We start from the raw sequence: 21,504 nt of genomic DNA, 5'->3' as shown, positions 1-21,504 counted from the left end.
ATGTCTTTCATAACCTTTCCTGCATCATTTACTTTGTGTGGTTTTAAATATATATTACAGGCAACAACCTTAAAAACTGGCCATTTCAGTTTCATTTTTAAAATTGGTAAGTTTAAAATGGAGTACTTTTTACCAAGATAAAAATATCACTATTTGCACAAAATTGGGATTTCCACAGCAGAGAAAAACCGCTGGGCTCATTTCCACAGTACAGTTGAAAAAATTATGTATGCAAGAAAACCCAACTAAACATGAATCACGTGGCAAATGAATATTCAACAACTACATTAAGAACAAATCCTGTAAAATACAAGTTTGTAGTTACAGTCTTCCTAGAAAACACCTTAAGCTTTTATTGCATTTTCTATTGGTAGACGTACACTCCAGAGCTAAAACACATTATCATCTTTCCTGATGCCAGATTTAGATAGCAGATAGATAGTTGTTTCACCTGACCTTTATTCTCTCCAACCAGCACCACCTTCCATCTACCCATTCATCCATACAATGTGCACATAGCAAAGCCAACATTTTATATCCCCATTTCATACCTAAATAAGTGGTTTCAGCATAACACATTAATATCTAGTAAATAAAAATAAAGGCAATAAACAGCTACAGGACAGACAGCCCTGCCATCTGTCCATTGGCTACAACAGAGGCTTCATAAAGCCTTGCACAAAGTTTAGTAATGTGTATGAATTATCCAAAAATAAACCTACCATCTGTACAAAAAAACAACACAGGTTTGTTCTTGGAGGAGTGATCCTTAGATTGCTATAATGCTTAAAAACAAGTTTAATCACCATATGCATTTCCAAAATGATTTCCTGTATGTTCCATACAGTGGTATGCCCTCCCTTAACCACAAGTTCGGTATTTCCTGTACAAATTTTGATCGTAATTCTTTTTGAGCTCCTTTCATGTATAAAAATAGGCAAAATACTCAGTTTCTCGTAAGTCCTTCAATGTATTCTGCTGGCTTTTCCCCCACATCCACAGTACTTATACAGAAACTTCTCGCACAATGATGAGTTCCACTGCATTCTGAAAAGTCTTTAGCAAAGATACTGCTTGTCCATGATCGATATTGATGAAGCTGTATCCATTGGCCTAAAAAGAAATATTTAAAATTAAAAGTGACAGTCTCTTATGTCATGTTAGTGAAACATGTCATATTTCATGTTAGTTTATTTAAGGTTTAAAATAACCAAATTCTATGGTAATGCAGACAACAAAACACTGCATCTTTGCAGATTATGTTACCGATGTGAGTTGAACATGTACCTGTATGGTACAAGAAATTAAAATCCCATGTTAGCTTTTGAAGAATTTTGCCCCAAAGGTATTTCAAATAACCAAAAGAGAAAACACATCAGTCTTAATACAGCCACACCAAAAAAAGCAAATGCAGTACAAATTATACATCCTAGTTTAAATATCAGAGTATTAGAAATGGCATTAGATAAATTAAAACTGTTGAAGCCCTTAACAAAAAAAACATTAATGGCACTGGGAGCCATTTTAGGGTGTGAGACCTTCTGAGTCACCCCCAGCTTGAATATTCCTATGACCCGAAACAACATTGTCATTCCCGGGACAGGTTTGGCTTGGCAAACACAGGCCCACCGAAGTTGCCTACAAAAAAGAGGGAAAACATGGCTATGGTTCAACTTCTCAGGTTGTACTACTACAAATTCACGTTCAGTCTGGATGGCAAAATCTTGCAGAACGACAGACTTGTACAGTTCAAACTGTTACTGCTTCCAGCTATGCATTCAACCTTTCTCCCTGAGCTACTGCCCCTCACGTGGTAACAGAGGGAGCTGATCGCGTGCTCTGCACCTTAACTGTGTGATTTTGGAGCTGCAGTTCCTTATCCCATCACTATCACTTGCTGTTGCTACCAGCTGAATGCGCTGTTGTCAAGGCAGTGGTTTTTATTATCTGCCTAGGGCTGCTCATAAAGATTTTACATATTGACTGTTCAGACGACAAAAGTGGCAATAACCCTTCCAAATCATCATTGGTACAGAATGTCCTAATATGCTGGTGTTCAGACAACACATTATTCAGAATGTTGGATGTGAATGACCACAAGTTAAATAACTGAATAATAGTAAAACCTAATGAAATGCCCACATTCCATCTTGAAGAGCAGCATTAGGCCAGTTTTCTGTCTTTAAAAGGGTGAAAAATGTTCAGAGTTTAAAAAAAAATGATCCAACTGATGAATGTTTCAGCCTGTTTCACCTATCCTAATGTTAGGTGGGATAAAATTAAGAGCATCACCCCAGAATGTAAGAATGCTTCTGGAAAAGATACTGGTAATCTATCTGAAAATTGATCATTCTGCTCTTCGAAAAGATGTAAACAAAAAATCAATTGGTATATTACATAGGCTAGTTGATTTAATGACTACAGTACCTGAATTATTTTATCTCCAGGCTGCAACAGCTTAGATGCTGGTCCTTCTGGTTGTACTCTGGTTACAAATATACCCTTGAAAAACAGAGGTAAAAACAGAGGTGAAAAACACTTTTGACAACTTATTTCATGAATAGTAGGGTAGCATGAAACAGATGTAATTATAAACATCTTTTCCATCTTCCATCCTAAGAGAATAAAACACTATTCTACAGGTCTATTTGATTTTGTGACAGCTTTCCTTTTCTGATGTTAAATCCAGGAGAATTGTCTTTAAAGGAGTACAGAAGGGCAAATTCTGATCTGCCTTTGTTTAATTTGGCAGATGTATACGTCAAGATGAATTACCAACCACCAGAAGTAAGGCTGTAGGCTAAATCATGTTCTATTTTAAGAGGCTTCCTAATTGTAAACTCCATAATTCAGTATGTCAAATCTGTTGACTGATATCTGGAACTGTGTAAGAACCACTCAGCTAGAATAAACTTCTATGTTGACATGCGACCATTTTAGTCACCTACCACCTTGATTTTCCATATCATTTGTCCCCAGTTTTCTCCCTTCCAGTCCTGGAATTCAGTGGTTTGGGTAATATATACTTTTTCTCCCCCGCCGATTGCTAAACACTAGAAATATTGTTATTAATCAGAATGATTTTAAGATGCATTAGTATAAAATACTCACATCATCTTCAGGTCTGAATGGATTCCCTCTTCCACCAACTCCTCCGGATATGCTAAATCCAAGTTCTGGGTCCTTGTCAATTCTCACTCGAATCTAAGTAGTTACGACCAAAGTTAGATGCTAACTGGCTGAAAATCTGCATTCAAAGCTACTGTAATGAAATTATTACTAAGGAATTCAGGTGAACAAAAGTTTAAAAAAAAAATTAGGAAAAAGCATTTATCACAGTTCAAGAAAATATTGTATCTCATAATATTAATTCAGAATTGGAACTAGATGATCTTAAGGTCCTTTCCAACCCAAACCATTCTATGATTCTACGTACCATTGTACATAAGCTTTACTCCAATATCTCTATTATTATAATCATAGTTCATGTGGGCTTTAAATTCAGAGATATTTTTGATATTATGTAAATGAATTTAATGCCCCAGCAAATACACATTCCTGTGAAAGAACCTGTTCCTTTTATTTCATTGCTACCTTTAGCTGAATTTTAAAAAATCAAACCTCATTCCCACTTTCACTCTAAGTTCTATGTAGCCAATATTGTCTCCCCTTTCTGTTGCCAGAATAGTTGACTAGAAAACACTCTACACGAGTAGTGCACATTCTCATTCTAGACCAGAATGAAAACATAGTTTTCAGTATTTTCCTCAAAAACCCAAAACAATACAGAGGAAACATCTTGCATCCAAGAACAGAAAGAAGGTTGACTGCAATGAAAGAGATGTTAAATTGTGTAAGAATTTATTACCCGCATCTGTTTATGATAAATAAAAGTGGTAATTATCAGGCATGCATCAGATGCTCACAGTTTTCTTACCCTGGCTATTTTTTATAGAGGCACATTCCTACATACACAGGTTTTTGAACCTTTCTGGATAGAATGAATAGATGCAAAGTACTCTAAATTGAACTGCTATTTTGAATTTTCTCAGTTCCTAGATAAATAATGAGTTGGTGATCAATAAATGTAGTTGAGAAATTAATTTCTAGCTCAGTAAAAAGATGCAAGTTTAAGTTTCTGGTATATTCTCTTAAAAAAATCTATTACACTTCTCTCAAGACATTTACATAAAAAGTAGAAAGAGCTCAAAACTAGTAGGAATGTATGATTTCAGCAGTAGAATTGCACTGACATAAAATGCTGTCTTCTGCTGGAGATAAATGCCTGTATGGTATCTGTGACCATCTAGAGAGAAATGGTAATAAACAAAAACAATCTAACAATTCACTGCCACTGACACGGAGATGCCATATCGTCAAGTTAGATTTTACTCTTACCTCTTGCTTTGCCAACTCATGGCTTTGTCTGGGAGAACATTGGGACTGGGAATAGGGAGGTTGGTGGGCAACTTTCAACATCAGATAATCAATCAACTGCTCTCTAGATGGATGTCTTGCTACTGATGATTGAGGAGGGAGATGATGGAGTTGGCTATAGTTTGCCTGAGATCTCTGAGGCTGGCACATTTGTCCATTTGTCAAAGGTACCTGCATAAAACATGAATGCTCAATGTCACACATTTTATAAGTAGCAATCCTCATTTCCTCCCTTATTACTTCACTACTTCTCATACTTGACTGCTTTTAATTTAAGGAACATGACTAAAACTGTTCTGGATCATGTACTATTATACTCAATTTTCTTTATAGTCATCAGCTCTGACCTCCTGAGAGCAAATCTGAAAATCAAAAGCTTAGAGTGCTAATCTACTAGAACAGACTAGACAGTCTTTGCTTTTAGCACTTTTTTCACCGAGCTTACCCAGCCATTATTTTCTAGCAGTGCAACAGACAGTGTTGACACTTAATTGATACCATTATAGTTTGCACTTTTACTGCACAAAACTCAGATTTTGTAACAATTCCCAGCAGATCATACAGAATAAAAATCCCAGGTAGAAATAATATGCTCTCTGATCTTGTTTTGGTGACCACTTCACAAGAAACCCTTTTGAGCAAATTCACATACAAGCTCAAGATCTTAGTATCAAAAATGTAATTATATTTCTAATAAACATCATTCTTTTGTTAATACATCTGTCAGTGATTTGATAGGTGTAATTATGACAGCAGTAAGGTACACAACTGGTAAGACATACTCAGTGACAAACCATGTCAACTAGGAATCATGCTGGAGATAACATTTCTTATTGAAGCCTCAGAGTTACTGTTTAGCTCTGCAGCTCTATGCTGAGATGGACAGCCTTTTCCCTCCTTGCCCATATGCCTTATGCTCTTACCCAGCCTAAGTAGTCACTCATGTCTCTATGACTCCCACACTCCAAAAATGCTACAGGCTTGAGTTACAGATATTTTGTGACTGCCACCATTATTCCATTAGTTATAGGATACAAGGATATTAAAATATTCTCCCTCCTCTCAGTAAATATTATAAAACCTGAAGTATGCAAATTTCAGCCTTTAACCACATTACGTGAATGGACACATATTAGAATCTTTACATGATTTTCTACTGCCTTATCTGAAAACGTAAAGCATGACAGGAAAACTATTTTGTTGCACTGCCAGATGTAGAGATTACATAAGCAACACCTACGCAATGTCTGCAGAAATGCAACTGAAATTACTGAAGTTACAAAAGAGAAATCAATTGCTGCATTGTAATAATTTACAAGCATCCATTTAGTTTCATAGTAGTAAGTTCTGCCTCCATAGATGGTCCTCAGAGATCAATACAGAATGTCTCCTAAAAATTCTAGTTTATCATCATAATTTCATCACAACAGATTTCAGGTTTGTTCTTTAAAAGGTTTAATTGGCTTCAGATTGCTACCCTGAAATGATCTGCCATATTCCAATTTCTACTTGCAATTATGCCTTTTGCTGCAAATTTCTCCTTTCAAAGCCACGGCTGAAGGAAAATGAGAACCCTTCATATAGTTAACTATTTTGTCTTCCTAAAAGAGGATGCTATTTCATTTATGCCACCTTTACATGGGTATCCCATTTTAAAGAAGCTCCAGTTCCAGCTGCTATCCCAACATATGTTTCTACTACCAATAAAAAACTATATATAAATATATGCTATCCATGGTGTCATGTACATCGTTACCTGCACAGCTATTTTCTTCATGCTGTCTGGAGGAACATCTTTGAGACTAAGTGTAGCAGATGAGTAATTCTGCTGTCCTGAAATGAATACTTCATCCTGGCATTGGTCTCCTGGAGTACAAGCCTGGGGATGCTTTAAAAAGAATGAAACAGTAAAAATGGTTGTCTTTATATAATTAAAACAAACAAACAAAATATCTCATAAGAAGCCCAGAATAAAACATTTTAAGGCCTTTATCGTTATTTATCTTTAGTACCATGCTTATGTAGAAGATCTTATTAGCCAAGACACCACACGCATAAAATATTGATGGATATTTACAAAAATTAGCAACTGTAGAGGTGCCTTTGATCACCAATAAACTGATAGGAAAAACAAACAAAAGCTAAGAAGTGCCTATGCAGGAATTCATATCCTTAAAAGAAATTTTCTGTTGACTTTATCCTATTCACTATGGATACTATAACATCACTCAGGATGCTCGGAGTTAGAGTCATTTCCTCTTATTTTCTTACAAACTAAAATATTAATTTTCTTGAATGCCTACAGTATCTTACAGTACAGTTTACATCATCAGAATTTGGGGGAGGAAAAAGCATAATAGGATTTTGCTCAAGCCTTTATCAACCTAGGTTAAATTCAGAATTATAATCTCTTGTTCACATAGGTACAATGAAACCAAACAGTTTTACGTATGTTTAACCATCTATAAAAGCCAATTAGAAAACTCAATTTCATGACATTGAATTGAAAAGCCTTGCAATAAGTTTAACAAATATGAAGTAAAGGCAAAGTATCTGACTTAATGCCTATAAAAAAATTCCAGCACGTAACTTATATTCCTTTTACTGAAAGCATTGTCCATACGTAAAATGATAATTTTATCAATTTAAGGACACCTCTCGTAGTTTATTCTTTCCCCATTTATATATTGCAATAGCCTCCTGTAGGTACTCACTCGAACAATGTGCACACCAGAACCTCTTCCGTCTGCAACACTCAAGGCAACACTACCCTGGCTGCCATGCAGATCCCTAGAGCTGCCATAGTGAAAGCTGCTAACTGCAGCATAATTGGAATTAAAGGACCTAGACAGCATGCTCTGAATAAAGAGGGGACAGATTTAACACAGTGATTAGTGCAGCATGCATAAACCACAAGACATGTTATACATAGACTAATACAAACATATTCCATTGTCATGCAAGATAAAAACCATGCAAGAACAGTACCACTGTGATGTATAAAACATAACTCAGTGACCCCTATTTATCTTTATTTACTGTAAGTCAGCATGCAACCATCAGTTAACATGCAGAATTACATGTAAATAAAGTCATTCAAATTTTCATGTGTCTGGAAAAACAACAGATATGCACAGCTTATCAAAATTTCTAGGTTGTCATTAAATTTGCAACATGTTGTAGGAAGAAAAGCTGGCAGTCAAGATAAACAACTGTGGAAAACCATTTAATTACCAGTTATTACCATGTCTCATTTTTCTGGTACAGTACAAATAAGAATTTACACAGAGACAGATTTGACTGACTGGGTTTTCTTGCTATTGCAATGCTGTCAATGTCTGCAATGAATCCAATAACACTTCATTCAAGAATATGAATGAGCCTCATTTAAAGAAAAAGAGGCTCAAAAGAAACCTTGGAGTCCACCCCTGCGCCACTGTAGGCAATCAAACAGGTAACAAGAGCTCAAGGACAGAAGTGATAGTGGTTTCTTCATTACCTTGCAAACCTGACCTCTGCAATATTGGCAAGGGTAATAGAAAGAAAGCAGTAGACATTACTATCTTTCTACCACAGGCTTTCGTAGTTGTAAGAACAAAACAAAGAGACAGCGCAAAAGAAAAGGAAAATCCTCCGTGTTTCACCTGACAAATGAAGCAAACCTATCTTGAAAAAGTGGCAAAGACCCATGAAAAAATATGATCATAGTAAAAGATAAACCACAAAGCACCAAAACACAGCAAATTCAAAGGTGTATTTTTTCTTAGGTTTCTAATTTTTCTTAGTTAAAAAAAGAAGTTCAAAATACATACATATCATTTGACTAAGATACTGCAACAACTCTTACATTTTGATGTTTGTCTGTTGACTACATATATTAATCTAACTTTCAAGATAGTCACTAGTCCTCAGGCAGACATTTGATCTTTCAAACTACATTTATCTTGTGAAACTAAAACCAGTTTAATAGTCAAAGTCATATGCCTCTGTGTATTCATATTCCCCAGATGCTCTGGTAGCACAGTCATTGGAAACTCCCTTGGAAAAGAACAGTATTTACTGACAATAATGGCCTTTCCTTTGCCAAGGTGCTTGGATAACCTCTCAATGGCATAGTGAGCTTTCTTCATACTCCAATTTACACCTACTGTGTTCTCTCATCAATGGATTTTTTTTCAAGCTTCCAGACAAGTTTCCAGAGGCCTTCCCCTTCTTGGGAAAGCACTTAGCATTCAAGTGTCACTTTACTAATCATTCAGTCTGACCTTAACTGTTCCTCTGAATTTCAGACCAAACACCCAGATATGAAACTGCCAAAGCCAGTTTTTCTTAGCTCCTTAGCCCCTCAAAGCATTGTCTTACAACTCTTATCAAACAGTCTCTATAGTAAGCCAGGTGCCTTCTTCCCCCATTTGTATAGTTAACTCCCTGACACCTCCTTACAGGAAGGCTCCTCCTCTCAGAAGCTCCTACATCTGTCCATCTTCTGGAAGTGGCATAAAGAGAGATAAACATAGAAGAAATGCATGATGAGACTAGAAAGTTATCTTCTCAAAGTGTCTGTAGCACTATCTTACTATAAAGATCCACAGATCCACTAGATTCATTGTTCTCTTAGAAGGACCCAAACAGATGGTCAATAAATGGTGACAACCTAAATCCAGATTGGTATTTACAATCCAAGATAGATCTGCAATTGGAGGTAGAACTTTCCTAAAATTTCTAGAGGCATGAACTTGTCCATCAGGAATTAAGATTTCAGTCAGCTCAGTTTACTGAGCTTCAAGGTACTTACACAGCCTGAGAGCAGTTTTATTCAAGAGTTTATAAAAATCTTGGTAGATACTTTCTCCAAAGTACAAAAATGATTGTGCAATTGATGAAGGGAAAACATGAGAAATACTGCAAACATTTTTCTCCTCTACATTGAGCACAGCATCTCAACACTAAATTAGAAGGAACCCACAAGTAGAAACTGAACAGGACAAATAATATTTAAAATTGCACGGAGTTGTAAGAAAGTTTTAGTTTAACACAAGAGAGTGACGAATCTAGGAAGTATTTTTCCTCTACCTATTTTCAGCTGGGAATATAGAAACTGAGGCATTTGGAGTGTGAACAGCATTCCTCTTAATTTTGCTTCTCAATATGAGCATCATGAAGGTTGTATATTTCCTAGTGAGATTCCTGAAGTCAGCTGCATCACAGAAAACACTTTAAGAAATCTGAATATGCAGATGCCATTAAACCTCCTGATTCTTATTCCAAATTGTTAAAAATTAAATATGGGATAAACATATGGTCTAAACATCAAATTAAATATTAATGTTAATTCCAAGTACCAACTTCATTCTCCACCTGATTTGCTACCGTTTCTTAGGACGTAATGGCCTAAAAAATTATAATTCAAATGTTTGAGGCTTGAGAAACCTCATTTCAATTACTCTAAACTGATCCACACTGACCAATATACATGCCATGGTCCACTACATTTTTGTCAAAGCTAAGTTTTCTAGAAATCAGTTTTTCAACCATGAAGAATGCATTAAAAGCTGCAATACAACAAGAAAAAATGGCTATGTACAAAGCCACATCAGCATGGAAATCAGGATTTGTAGTCAAAATCAGCCTCTAATGGAATCAGTTTAGATGCAGGCAGCTGGTAGCACAGTTTTGGGGCTGGCTTACATTCTTTTGGAATGCTAAGAGTCAGAACATATTTCCCATTTTGCATCTTACATGAGAATTAACTATTTCAGATTTCAAAAGGGTGTTTTTTGTGATTGAAGTGCTTTAATGCATTTATTTAGGTGCAAGAAAAAACTCAATTGCCATCTAAATGTGGATGTAAGTTATCTTTTAAGACTATACCAAATGTCTATAAATTTCTTCACTGTCCATTTTCACCTTGACTTTTTCTAAGATTCTTGAGAAAAAGTTTGCTCAAACTATTCTGGAACACTTGAAATGCCTAAATTTAACACTTTAAGCCTTTTAGAATAAAAGCACCCAAGTTAAAAAGAAAAAAAAAAAAAAAAAAGAAAAAAAAAAGAAAAAAGCTTTGTTTGAAATCTGATAGAATTCTAGCAAGATACCAGTTTATCCTGAAGAACTTATACAAAACTATTCTTCAGTCACAAGAGGGGAAAAAAAGGCATGAATTCAGGTCTCTGACCCTGCAAAAAATGTATCTTCAGTAAGTGACAGCATTCCTATTGAAGAGTTACATATAGAAAATTACATATAATTTAAATTCTACTATCAGAAAACACTTGCAGAGTTAGAAAATTTATCATTTACATTCCAAATGCACAAGAATTTTATTCTTCTTAAGGTGTGATGTATTGACTTCTGAACTCCACAAAATACCATTGTAACACATTGATGGTTCAGTAGTCATTTCAAAATGGAGAAAAAGAATAAAACTAAAATCAAGATTTTTAAACTAACAACTACTGAATAGATATCAGTGTCAAAATATTCTTCAGGGTATGATCGTATTAACACTTAAGCACTTAATTTTATGCGTGCACAGACTCACTGAAGTTACTTTCTTTGACACATAGAAGCAAACTTAGCTTGGAGAAAATCTGAGGCCACATCAATTTAAATATTTTTTCATGTTACGTATGTAGTGTAAAAAATGAATTCATTAAAAACTTTAGAACCTTGATTAAAACTGCAATTCTATATCAATGCTGAAACACTTGGGACATTTTTCTTTTAATAAGGCAATGTGCACTAGTAACTCTGAGAATAAAACCACCTACTCCAATTTCTGAATTGGAAAGGAAGAATCAAACTTTATGACTTCTCCTCTGAAAGTTCCGCCATTTCAGATAAACAGTAGATAAAGTAAATAAAAAACAGAGGACAGAATTCCAGATGAAATTAGAATTGAAAGCAAACACGCACCTGATGAACTCCCAAGAGATCCACAACAAAAAAAGAAAATATACGTATGTGAGGAAAGGACAAAGTCAGACTCAGTAACTGTTTCTGCCTACTCAGCACATAGAAATAAACCAGATATTTACAGATAACTGTTGCAGATGTTTATTAATGCAATTTACAGATGAGAAATTCCTCTACCACACTTAAAATGTGTGTGACATTGGTGTTCCTGGCACAGGCAATATTTTAGTTTAAATTCGTAAATGAAAACTTTTAACAAGATTACTTTAAAAGGGTTACTGTGACATATTTGGTAGCAAATTGGCAAGTCATACTCAAAAAGAAAAAAATATTACTATTCTTAAAAACTCACCAGCACTAAATTTATGAGGGTGGGGGTGGGGCAGAATTGGCTGCATCCTCTCCTACAGTTTACATATACAACCACTAGAGAGCAGCTTGACATCTAAATAAGCTCTTTTCTCTATCCCAAAATAAAATATGCTTTGCATCGGGTAATCAAATTGCTTCCTCTGAATATATGCAAAATCCCTATTTACAGATGGTGTCATCAACTGTCTTCATCTTCCCTCAACCAGGTGGATAATTTATAGCTGGTTGGTATGTGCCCCCTTAAAGCTTGTCAAAGCATTACAGATGCTGGTAATCCGTTGTTAATAATTTTTGCTGGATTTAAAACTGTCTTGTATCTCTCTTCATGTAAATTAAACTCTTGAAAGCTTTTTTTCCCCAATACTTATATCAGATAACCCTCCCGAGAACTAGCTTCTCCAATCTGTCCAACAAGCAGACACTTCATTTAAGTAGGTTCGTATGCCCCCTCCAATTACAAAATTTTATAAAACAGAAATGAACGAGTACTTCAGAAGCTTAGCAAAAAGAAAAAAACAAAGCCAAAACTAAACCCACAGCAAAACCAACCACCCAAAACCCACTACACCCTCTTTCCTAATACATACAAAGTAGAAATAACAAACATGATTAAACTCAGTAACAGAGTCAGAAAAGTCACAGCAAAGGTAATAGTATTAACTCATGTTGTGTATGACCATAGGCAAGAAGATACGTATTAAGTATACACCAAAAGGCTTGATTTTGTATACCTGTTTTTTTGTCAGTGTTGTGTCTTGTGCTTTAAAAAAAGAAATGCCATTTTAAATCCATGAAAGCTTTGTCAAAGCGATTTCCAGTAAATGTTCCTTAAATGAGGTCTGTAATGGAACTTGTCCCTTAAATGCTTGTTCCTTAAATGAGTTCTGTAATTACTGAAATGTTTTTCAGACTTCAAAACATTTCAGAAATCTGTTTCATAGATTAAGGCCCCCTGTACAGCTAATTTTTAATTACAATCCGAAGTAGGGAAACTATTGTTTTAAAAGAACAAAGAAATATCCAGTAAATTCCTAGATTTTCCACATTATCATATTTGCCAGCTGCCATATAGGATGATATCTACATTTTTCACAGTTCAGATTTTTCTTTTTAAGTCAGTCATATCCCAGATATTATATGCAATTATATATACATTCACTTTTAAACCCATAAATAAGTCTCAGATTGCTAAGTAAAAGCTACTTTCAAATGCTTCAAGGATGGAACAAAAGAAACACAGCCCTACAAACCAGACTTCTAAGATCTGTTGGTCTCAGATGCACAGCTAAGATCTCAATAGCAGCTATTCCCTATCAGTCTAGTAGGAAACAAAAATTAAGGTTTACATATGAAGCATGATAGAAAGTACGGATAAATATAAAGGGAATCAAGTCAGGCAATCAATTTCATTTCAGTAAAGGTGACTACGCTTCTACGGTACCTGAATGGTCATCATTAACGTATTAAACATTGTTCCTAACACATCAAACGTAGCTAATACAAGAACAAATTACAGACAAGCTGCATTAGCAGTGCACTGAAGTTTTGTTTCCCTCTGCATTCGGGGATTGATGGCATTTTTGCTTCTCTGTCATTTCATGTAAAACTGGATATATGCATCCAGGAGAATGGAAGGTCAGAGAATGCACCTTTTGTGAGGGCTGGAACATGGTGAACTTTGTGACACCCCTGTGGGACAAAGGGTCCACACAAAACAGCACAATGCTGTGAAAGCCTTAAAATTTATGTTGCACTGACTCAGACTGGATCAGGAGAACAGGTGCAGCTCCTTTAAAAAACAAACAAAACCCATACATTTCTTTCACCAGAAGTTACACAACTTAGAACAAAAGCAAACCTATCCCTCCAAATACTTGGGTTTCCAAAGAAAAATTATAGTTGATAGTAATTTTTCCAACCATCTCAAATTAAATTTCTTTAGTTATCATGGATATTGAAGTATTTAGCATAATAATCACAAACCAAAATATGTTATTTCAAAAGCTACTAAAAAAGAAAATCCATCTAGCTGGCATAATCAAAATGTATTTTGGTTGCTTTACTCACTTCCCCTCCAAGGAAATGGGATCGGGCTAATGACATGCTACCCATTATTTAGTGATGGTATTGTAAACCACTTTAGCTGGACAGCATACATTTCACTCTTCCAGACTCAAATTCTTTGATATATTATTGTTCAGCTCTACATAGCAGCTCAAATTCTTGATAGCATTTACAGTACATAAATAATCCTGTTCGTCATCTCTAGTTACATCAAAACCTCCTGTGATATCCTGAAATGAACAAGATTTTTAAGTGTTCTCATCTGACAGCAATAAATATTCATTCGACAATCTGTCAGATAGCCAACTTCAAAAGACAACTGGCCTGAAGGCAAATACATGTTAATTATGGCTTTTGAATTCTTCAGCAATTGAAGCTGTAAACCTGTACTTCCAAATAGATTTTACCGATTTTTTTTCCTCTTGTTCTTAAAAAGAAGAAATAGGGGAGGAAAGGCAGAACAGCAAGATCAAGAAGTGTAAGGGAATACTCTAGTATAATACGAATATAATGCTACGATAAAAATTACCTTTCCTAGAAGACCTGGCCTTGTAATCCAGAGGGTCCATGTGACATTATTTGATGTATTCTAAAGTAATTGGGCTAAGCTGGCAAATGTGATGTAAAAGCAGTAGGGACTTTTTTTCCTTTGGGGGAAAAGTTAATTTACGGTCTAACATTTGTTTAGTTTCATCACAAACACCTTTATCCTTTTCAAGGCAGTAGCAGAAGTACCTTTTCACTGGTAATTAAAAGCAGTTCAAAACACAAAATATTTAACTTATTCCTTATGAAGGTAACAGAAAGGTAGAAAAGTTTTAAAATTATTCTTACCTTTTCTAGCTTTTTAGCCTCAATATGTCGCAGCACCTGTTCCCTCCAGTCATGAGGGACTTTACTTTTTCCTGGAGGATCTAATAAAGAGTGCTCCGAGTTAACCCTTGGGTTTGATCTCTTTGATGGGCTAGTCCGTGAGTAACTGAAGTCACTAACTGACATAGTTCTTTCTGGTATTTCATTCACTGATGGCCTAGCACTCTGTGGTCGGGGTACATTTGGACCATCAATGCTGTATGTCCTAGCAGAAAGAGGTCTCTGTTGCCCAGACATTAATGGTGGAGCTCTTCCCATTGAATGCAAATCTCTGTATGTTAAATAGTCCCCTTCAGGAACCTGTGGCCGCCTTGAAGGTACAATATCCCCAACATTTATAGAAGCTGTAGAAGACACACTGCTTTGCCTTTGAAGAGTGTGCCTGGTTGCTCCTGGGAGCAGTCTATCATTTGGTGGAATAGCCCACATATCTATGTGTCTCCCAGCCATCCGTTGATGAGTATTATACACAGTGCTGGCTCGGACATTGTTATGATTTGAGAAATTCATGTTGGCAGAATGCTTAACATAGTTAGGGGTTTCTGTACTGTCAGACCTAAGGAGACGTGAAGAAGGTAAGCTGCCTTGTTCTACTTGAGCGTTTTGTTTCTGGGGCCACAAGGTGTCTTTCGCTGTTGCACTGCTGCTGTATTGAATATTATACTGGGGAGCACAGGACATCTGTGCACCACTTGTCACTGATCCTCTCACTACATTAGCACCTTCAGGATTGTGATTTGAGTCAAACTTGAACACAGTTTTTGTAGAAGATACTAAATCAGATGATGATGACGACCCAGGAAAAACCTGCAAAGGCTGATCATACAGAAGAGTAGCGGATTTACTTCGGACTATGTTTTTTCCATCTGCACTATCAGATGCTGATTTTACCACTGCGTTTGGCTGTTGCGATCCATCCTCATTGACAATATTGTATATTTTCATACCACCAGTGTCCATACTGGTGATGCTATGAGATTTCATCACAGGACCACTTCTCTGTGGGGACAAATCTTCAGTGCTCCTTGAAACAGACAGCTCAGCAGAATCGCCATCAACTGTAGTGCTTCTTGTTAGTTTGTCTTTACTGGGAGACTGTACTGTTTCCTCAGGATGTCCATTTACTTTATTTATAGGATACTTATTTTCATTTTCCAAGTGCTCACTTTCTTCTTTTGCATTGTTATTCAAAAAGCCCTTTCCTGAACCAACTTCCTGTGTTTGCAACCTTTCTACAGGAACTGGCACTGCCTCTTCACTAACCAGTTTACTGATATTCATGTTTATTTGGTCTAATTTGTGAGACTCCTCCGTAGGAGTGCTCAGATCAACACCTTTTCCTATCAGGCCTAATCTTTCTTCAATGCTTAATTCATATTCAGACAAATTTGTAACCTTCTCTTGCACATTTATTTTTTCTTCTACAGTAATCCTCAATTCACCTCCATTTTGTAAAAGGTTATTCAAATTTTCATCTTCTCGCCTGGAAAAAAGGATGGCTTTTAAAAGAAACTCAGAAAACCCCAATATATTTCTTTAAGAACTGTTTTTGAAAAAATAATCAACAGCATGCAACACAGCCATACTGTACATACAAAAGAGGACAAAGACCAATATACAACCTGATTTAAGATTTGCTATCTTACCACTAGAGAAATACATTATACAGAGGGCTCACTTTGGAAATGTTTTTGTCATCTAATTTCAGAAGTTTGTTTAAAATCAACAGGAATTATTAAAGACAGTATGAAATTGTCAAGAGTACAAAGTGAAAAATTTTTTTTTTTTATCAAATACTTACAAGTTCCATGACGATGTGGATATTTTGGAGAAATTGTTTGTATGTATTGAAATTTTTTAAAAAAATGGCACCTTCTAAATAAAACTTCAAGAAGAGTACCAACCTGCAAGTCCATTCTCTATAGTTTTGAAAAGCATTTTATAGTTACGTCAGTAATCAAATTGATCTTCAAAATTATGCAAATAAAAACATAGAGCTTTTAAAATGGTGTATTGAAGCGTCTTGCAGGGATAATGAATTATAAGTATGAAATGATTATACCTTACTAGTAAAACAGATGGGAATCATGCCTTGTATACTAAAATGAGCCTCTGATTTTTACCATTCCTTGTCCTTTTCTCATAAAAAAAAAAAAAACCACCAAAAAACCAAACCAAAACAAAATCAAAACCACAAAAAACCCCGAAACAAAACAAAAAACCCCAGAAAAAAATTCAAAACAAACAAAAAAAAACCCCAAACCAAAACAAAATCAAAACCACAAAAAACCCCGAAACAAAACAAAAAACCCCAGAAAAAAATTCAAAACAAACAAAAAAAAACCCCAAACCAAAACAAAAAAACACCAATCCCAAGAATTATTCTTTTATTTAACCTTATTTTAAAACATTAAAATTTTAATTATTTAATGAATGATAAATTAATGAATTAAAAGAATGGACAAATAGTATGAAAGATTAAGTAACATTTTTCTATTACATTTGCTCAGTGGTATACAGTATCTTACAAACCTGATCTTGGATAAAACAGCAGCATGTGTTTCTTTGTCTGGAGAACAGAGAGAAATATCTTGGCTACTATCAGTATTTAAGGAAACAGAATCAGACATTCGAGAAGGAGAGGAACAGTTGCTGTTATTCTGATTGCTATTGTGGGTAGCTTCATCTGATAAGGAATCAGCATCTTTTGAATCATCTGAAATAAAAATTTGCCAATTTACTTACAGACACATACATCTGTTTAATAACGATTTAATTTGTGCATGTTACAGAATCTAGAAATTGTCTCTTGTTCTTCATTAATTATCACTACTGGAAACTAAAATGTAAGATAACTCCTTTGAAAATGTCATTTAAACTTATGAAAGACTGTTGGCAATAGTTCCTGGTTTTTTAAAATATTTGGCTCAACATAAACAGCCCTCACCTGTTAATTAAATTTAACTTGTTGCTTTAGTCCAAGTTTCTTTGGCATAAACTAGTGCTACATTATGTAATATTTCCCCCAAATAATTTTAAAGTCCTATTTTTGTTTTTGCAATGATTCCAAATTTTGAATTACATGAGTCTATTAGTCCCAATGAAACTGACTGCTTCATTTGCAGGATTTTGAAAATATGCAGAGTTCCTAATTTTGACAAATCATTGTTAAATAGCTGTTTATTAGACTAAGAACTCTGAAAAGACCTAGATCACTGGATAAGCTCTGTATAGCTTCATAAATTCAAAAAAACAGGTAAGTAAAATGTTGTTCTGCAGAGTTGGAATTCAGTGCATCCTAAGTGAGTTTTGTGGATCACTTAGGGCAACATTTTCAGAGTAATTTACACCTGTGCACATTGATTCTCACATAATGTATGCATTACGTACTACAGCCATACAAAAGTTAATTTCTCTGTGGCACTTCAAGCCAGCCGTTATTTTCATACAGGTGTACAAATACATTCAAATTTTTGCTTTAAGACAGTTACAGGTGCCAAAAGCATAATTTGTGAAACTAATGTCTACCTCCAAAAGCAAGAAAGAAGTTTTGACTTCGTACTTCAGTCAGGCATAAAAACCCAAAGACAGCATTGATAAACATCAATCTTTTCATCTGCATGTTATCCTTAGCAGACTGTTCCTGCTACCTCTGTGTGGTTTTCTTTCATTCACACTAAATCTTACCCTTCTACACCTAATAGCAAGAAAAACCTTTTGTCCTGGGAAGTACTGGACTAAGATATCACACGAAGCAAAACAGTTTGTTCTCCAACTTTAAATTGTGTTTTATCTGACTCCTAGGTAATTCCTTATTCATAAGGAAATGGTTACTCAGACCGGAATTATCTTTCAGAGAATATAGAATTTAGGTAACAAAAATAATGTTCTGAAATATTCTATGTTCTTTCCCTGTTAGAGGAAAGAAGAAAGACTGAAGTGACTCTGGAGTTGCCACAACAGAAGTTTCTTAAACCTCAGGAAGAGACCACAGCTTCTCTGAGAAATTTAAACAAGCGATATTGCTGCCTAAAGCAGCAATAATCCACAGTATGTGAGGGAGGGAAAAATATGGAATATTTCCAAGGTAAATACCACTTTCTGAAGTCCTTAAGCATATAAAGAGCATATTCAAGCTAACAATCCCAAAACACACCATCTCTTCTCCCCCTCTGTTTTTAAACTAATGACAAGAATCAAGAAAATTAGGATGTCAACAAAACTTTCTCATGACACACTCATGTATAAGATATTTATCATCTTTCTTTTAAAACATACAAATCAAATCCGATTTTACATAATTTAATTGAAAAATCTAGCCATTTTGAGTCAAGTAATTATCAGAATTACACAACACTTCCATTCCTTTTTATGGTATCTAACCTTTTTTGTTATTGCCAAGAGCTACTACTTTTGGTTGGTTTATGGAGGTTTCTATCAGTGGTGGTCGCATTTCTGCCATTTTCATCTCTTCATCAGAGGATAGCTCTTCTGACTCCTGCTAAAGGAAAAACAGCTTTATTCTGTGCATTTTAGAGAACTGCTTAAAGGTTAAGTGAACACTACCTGAACTGTCATCCGCTGAACAACGAACGTTGAAAAATAAACAAGCAACATAACACAGGCATAACATAACAACTGGGTAGTGTATTTGGAGTGCAAGCCAACTGAATTTAGTAATATTTGCCACTGAATTATCTTTAAGAAGTGGCACATGAAGACTTGCATTGCTGCTGATGAAATCCATGAGAACGACACTCAAATCGGTAACTTCAGCTGCAAAAACCTATTTGGAGCAAGCAGATGCAGCCTCTGTTCCACCAATGAAGAGAACCTCCAGTTGAGTTCAAGTCAGAAAGCTATCAAGGAAGCAGCTAGGTACTGGTTTTCCAGAAAAGAGCTCAAACTGAAGGAGCTATAGAGTAGCATGAGCAAGACACTCTTAAGAATGAAAAAGTATGCTGTGAGAAAAGACTGAATGAGCTTGGCTTGCCAAGAGTAAGTGTAGCTTGGGTTTATGTCTTGAAATTTACATTGGAGTGAATTCCAAAAGGAAGAGATGTTATTTAACTTCAAGAACAATGGCAGAGGAATAAAGCAATGCTGAATACATTGAAGCTAGAAATCACTAGTTCCCAACCATAAAATAGAGCTCAGAGCACTTACGAAAGAGATTAACTTAACAAAGCTACTGCAAGAGCAGCCGTATAACTGATTCAGTACCCTACTGCCAGTCCTGTATTCTTATCATCTTTAAAAAAAACCTTTTCCAGTAATATTTTGAAGGAAAAACACCCTTCCTTCCCTAGAGTGGAAATTTCTTTCTAATAAACATGCTTCTCATTACAAATGTTTTAGAATCCATGTCACAGATTGCAAAAATAGCCTGTCAAGTTCTTACAAGTTTCAGAACATTTAATGTGTGGAACCTAACGCAGCACCTTTCTTCCCATAACATAACTACATGGCCAGTTCTTTGGACTGCAGGGAGGGCAAACCTGAATGAGATATAGCAAACAAGCTGTGACAGTCTTCATTGAAAATGAAAATGTAAAAATCCACCTGTTTTTCTCTGCAATTGGAACAGACAACCTCTTCACTGCCCCTACCACATCCTTTTGGATGTGACATACATGTGTAATCAGTATTGAAATTAAGAACTTAAACACATGCGAAGTTTAAATATCTGGATTCAACAGCAACAGAGTTACCAGGTGGTTATTACACAGAAGTAAGGAATTCAGTATCCCTGATGAACTATACACACTGCTGCCTCATTTACTTACTGGCATACAGCCAGCTACAAAGAACTGCTTTCACTAATGTTAGATAACTAATATGATTTTCTGAAATTATGCTTCAAAACTTAAGAAAAAAGTCAAAACCAGTATTTTCAGAATGTATGTAGAAGTAGGAACATGCTACTGGGGAAATACTCAGCAACAACTGCTTGTCGTGCAGTCTCTTCAGCACAAGTCTGACATACGCATGTTCCACTGCTTACACAACACAAGCAAAAATAAACTGCTTGCGAAACTGAAAGAAATCTTCTACAGGTTGTGACTGGCAACTGATTTAAGTAACAAGTTCCAAAATCTGTCATAACTGAAATACTCTAAATAAATGAATACACAGTGTTTGTGAGAGAGATGCACAAATCTTCATTTTAAAGATTAAATGACTCTTCATCAGAGGTAAATAGGTTTATTTATCAATATTGATACGTATTGACATGTATCAATATGTCATGACAGTTCACTAATGAACATAGAGGAATATATATTTTTAAACCCACCTTTCACTTTTCATTTGAAATGAACGTGCATATTCATTTAGTTTTGATTGCTCCCACTAATCAGATATTTTTTCATTTCAGTGACAATTAAAATAAATTATTTTAGAAGAACTGATAATCAAGCAAACCCTTGAAAATTCTGTAAAATCAAAGTATGAGTCTTTTCACAGTTCAGTACTTGGGCAAAATTCTAATAGAGTTTGCTTTATTCTTCTTTAAATGCAGGTGTCTTTCATTATGAACTTTTTATTAGCTATTTCAACTTCTACTTAACAATCCGAAGTGAAAAAATACTGCATTGCAATCCACCTGTATCTACAGCACTTACAGAGGGCAATTTTCTGCTATTGTCAACATAAATTTTCATCTCCCAGAGTATTCGATACAAAACCAGCACAATTCTTTGACTGCTATGATGTTATCACAATGCCATACCTCAAGCGTGTCTTCATGGTTGACAATTGTTTTTGTGTTCTGCAAGGTTTTCACAAGTGCAGTCATCTGTGAATTTGCAGTGCTGTGCTCAGCTTCTGGTTCAGTAAGCTTCT

The 21,504-nt window shown here is 35.4% G+C and overlaps 1 protein-coding gene across 2 annotated transcripts in view; it reads right to left on the bottom strand.

Annotated features, from left to right (window-relative positions):
* Positions 1-412: 412 nt before the first annotated feature.
* The window catches only part of ERBB2IP (erbb2 interacting protein), a 71,491-nt gene continuing 50,399 nt past the window's right edge, over positions 413-21,504 (bottom strand). Inside the window, exons 18-26 of one of the 2 annotated variants that reach the window (XM_010020814.1) lie at positions 21,392-21,502; positions 19,045-19,159; positions 17,194-17,377; positions 14,623-16,144; positions 7,152-7,295; positions 4,399-4,608; positions 3,112-3,204; positions 2,428-2,502; positions 413-1,113 (exon numbers count right to left, since the gene is read on the bottom strand). In XM_010020814.1, coding sequence (XP_010019116.1) covers positions 1,006-1,113; positions 2,428-2,502; positions 3,112-3,204; positions 4,399-4,608; positions 7,152-7,295; positions 14,623-16,144; positions 17,194-17,377; positions 19,045-19,159; positions 21,392-21,502 — 2,562 coding nt within the window. In that variant the 3' untranslated portion in view covers positions 413-1,005. The remainder of the gene's footprint in view (positions 1,114-2,427; positions 2,503-3,111; positions 3,205-4,398; positions 4,609-7,151; positions 7,296-14,622; positions 16,145-17,193; positions 17,378-19,044; positions 19,160-21,391; positions 21,503-21,504) is intronic. The other variant, XM_010020815.1, reaches the window with a different exon arrangement.

This window comes from Nestor notabilis, unplaced genomic scaffold (genome assembly GCF_000696875.1).
Source record: "Nestor notabilis isolate BGI_N333 unplaced genomic scaffold, ASM69687v1 scaffold2658, whole genome shotgun sequence".
Lineage (NCBI taxonomy): Eukaryota > Metazoa > Chordata > Aves > Psittaciformes > Psittacidae > Nestor > Nestor notabilis.
This window is presented reverse-complemented; position numbering and strand designations above follow the sequence as displayed.